Source organism: Tupaia chinensis, unplaced genomic scaffold, assembly GCF_000334495.1.
Source record: "Tupaia chinensis unplaced genomic scaffold, TupChi_1.0 Scaffold000078_1, whole genome shotgun sequence".
Classification (NCBI taxonomy): domain Eukaryota; kingdom Metazoa; phylum Chordata; class Mammalia; order Scandentia; family Tupaiidae; genus Tupaia; species Tupaia belangeri.
The window spans coordinates 2,984,606-2,987,252 of NW_006159539.1; the positions used below are offsets into that span (position 1 = coordinate 2,984,606).

Sequence of the window (2,647 nt, forward strand, 5' to 3'; positions counted from 1 at the left end):
AACGCGCTGAGGGCCCTCCCCAGAGCGTTCGGCTCTCACCCCAACACCGCCGCCGTCCCCACTATGGGTTTATGACCACCACTGGCGGCACCCATCCAAACCCCACTCTTAGAGTGAAGTCGGACACCCACTGCCCTCTCTGCCTCATTAGAGCCAGGATTGCCCTCACCTGCCCCTCTGCCCGCCATGGTACCCAAGACCATCCCGCCACCCTACGAAGGGAAGTGCGCGCCTGCGCAGATCCGCGCGCCTGCGTGTGCGCCTGCGCAGATCCGCCCGCCTGACGCCGCCCCGCACGGAGCGAATGGGACTCGCACCTTCTGGGTCAGTAAGCGCGACTGGCGGAGCCGCTCCTCCGCGCTCAGCGCCCGCAGACGCTGCTTCAGTTCGGCCCGCAGGCTCCGTTTGGCGCTGCTCACAGCTGCCGCCGCCATCTCACGGCCAAACTGGGTCCAGTCCCCCCTCAACGTCCTAGAGGTGGGCTCCTTGCCCGTGGCCGTTTCCTGCAGCTCCGCCGACCTCGGAGTGAGGAGACTGGAGACGGTGCGGCCGGGGGCCCAAAAAAAGGCGGCAGGCGCCCTCGGATTTCTGATCTCGGGGCCTGAGGAGCGCTAAGGCCCCTGCCACGCTCCAGCCCTGTGGGCCCGGCCTTAGCCCCGCCCCCACGGGCTGACCCCGCCCCTCGCCCCGCCGGAGGTTGCAAAGGGCCGCGGGCGCTGCCTGTCACGTAGCCACGCCCCCTGCTACCTGGACTTAGCACCTGTACTCTCCCAGGGCAGCCCCTTCACCTCCACAGAGGCAGCAGTATTGACTGGGCTACTCTAATGGCCTCCACAGTACTCAGAGATTCTTTGCCTGCCTCGTGTGCAAAGCTGGGACTACATGTGGGCTTAGAACAAGGGAAAAGCGGGGCAGGTAGAGAAACAAAAACTAATATGCTGTGTAGTACTTGGCTTCTACTGGTTAATGGGAAAAGACCCTTTTTCTGCAAAACATCTTCCTCTCTCTCTTTTCCAGTCTGTTGTACATTGCTGACTGACAGGACAGGTCGTTGTCACAGCCTGTGATAGGCCCTTCCCAGACCAGGAGAGATGAATTTAGGACTCGCAGTAAGTCGCCCTGTTCATGATAGTATCAGAGTCTTGCCTTACGGTCACTGTGGGATAATGAACTTGCTCCTGCTGTCTCAGCGCTTATTTCAGAAACATGTTGAGAAAATGGAAGACACTGTTGTTTGTCTGGTGAGGGATCTGACCTGGACTGGGAGGAGACACTGCGGTGACGCAAGGGGATAAACAGATAGGGTGCAAAGCTCTTGTGGGTCAGGTTTACATTCACACGTGGACACTTAGCAATCCAGGGAAAAGATGAGACTAAAGGAATTAAACTTTCAAATAGTGGCAGGCTGGAACTTAAGAAAATATTCACTGGGGCCAGCAGGTGGCGTGGTGGTTAAGGTAGCAGACTCCCACATGGCCCACCACAGTTCATGTCTTGGACCCTGTGGCTTAAAAATCATGCCTGGCACATATGCATGCATCCCCCAAATCCCAAGAGGATAATGGAGGTGAAGAGGTTGTGGGTTGCCATTCCTTGTGGGGGGTGACCTCTCACTTTCCCTTTCTCCAGGGAGCATATGTGTCTTATGGCAAAAACCTTTTTTTCAAAAAGGAAAACATTTAATAAGTATAGCTGAAAATTTATTAAGTTTCATGTTAAATCAACTTTTACTAAAGTTTGTATGGGAAAAGAAGCAATGAAGAATTGCTAGGGACCAGCCACCATGCCAGTAGTAACAACACTCCACAGTGCTTAAGCCATATAGGAAGGTCCACGTCCAAAGATCTCCCTATCCATGTTGTGTGTGTATCTGATCCTGGCTAGTGGAGGCTGGGCGTAGATCATAGCATGAAGCTGCTGTTGGAGGTACCTCTCTCTTCTCATTTCTAAGGAAAAAAAGAAAGAAACTTGGGTGCCAGCAGGTAGCGTAATGGTTAAGGTGTTGGACTCCCACATAGTTAACCATGTCAAGTCCCAGACCCGGCAGTTTGTGCATGTGCATGTGTGCCCAAAATCCCAAGAGAAGAATGGAGGAGAAGGGATTGTGGCATGGCCATCCCTCCTGGTGGGGGGATGATTTCTCGCTTTCTTCTCTATCTCTCTGGCAAGTGCACATACCATATAAAAAAATCTCTAAAGAAACAATGAAAAAGAAAGTTTAAAAAGAAAAAAAAAAAGATTAGGAAAGCGCTGAAACATGGAAGACCTCAGGGAAGGAACTAGCCCTTCCAGACCTTGAAACCCTCTCATAACCTCTGCAGTAGACACAGGTGGTACCGGCACTTGGACACACAAATGGGCCAGTGGAATAAAATGGAACACACGGCAGTACACCTGAAGCCATATGGAAATGCTTAAATGTATGTGATGAAGATGGCGTCTTAGATCACTAGGACAAACACAAACTAATATTTCTGGAACATCTCAATAGACCTTTTTTTTTTTAAAGATAAAATTACATTCATTTTTCACACCTTGTATAAGAAACAAATACCAAATGCTTTATGGTTCTAGTATAAAAGCTGAAGCTAAAGAACTAAAGATATAAATACAAGTACTAAAGAAACCTGGACAACTCCTCTTTAAT

General features: G+C 51.1%; 1 protein-coding gene and 1 long non-coding RNA gene across 2 annotated transcripts in view; one reads left to right on the forward strand and one right to left on the reverse strand.

Moving 5' to 3' along the window:
- MTHFS (methenyltetrahydrofolate synthetase) overlaps positions 1–552 on the reverse strand; it is a 31,370-nt gene extending 30,818 nt beyond the window's left edge. The window contains exon 1 of the mRNA XM_006142630.2: positions 318–552. Within this exon, the coding sequence (XP_006142692.1) occupies positions 318–434 (117 nt within the window). The 5' untranslated portion in view covers positions 435–552. The remainder of the gene's footprint in view (positions 1–317) is intronic.
- LOC102485660 (uncharacterized) overlaps positions 244–2,647 on the forward strand; it is a 20,413-nt gene continuing 18,009 nt past the window's right edge. Inside the window, exons 1-2 of the long non-coding RNA XR_333686.2 lie at positions 244–324; positions 1,018–1,109. This is a non-coding gene — a long non-coding RNA (uncharacterized LOC102485660). The remainder of the gene's footprint in view (positions 325–1,017; positions 1,110–2,647) is intronic.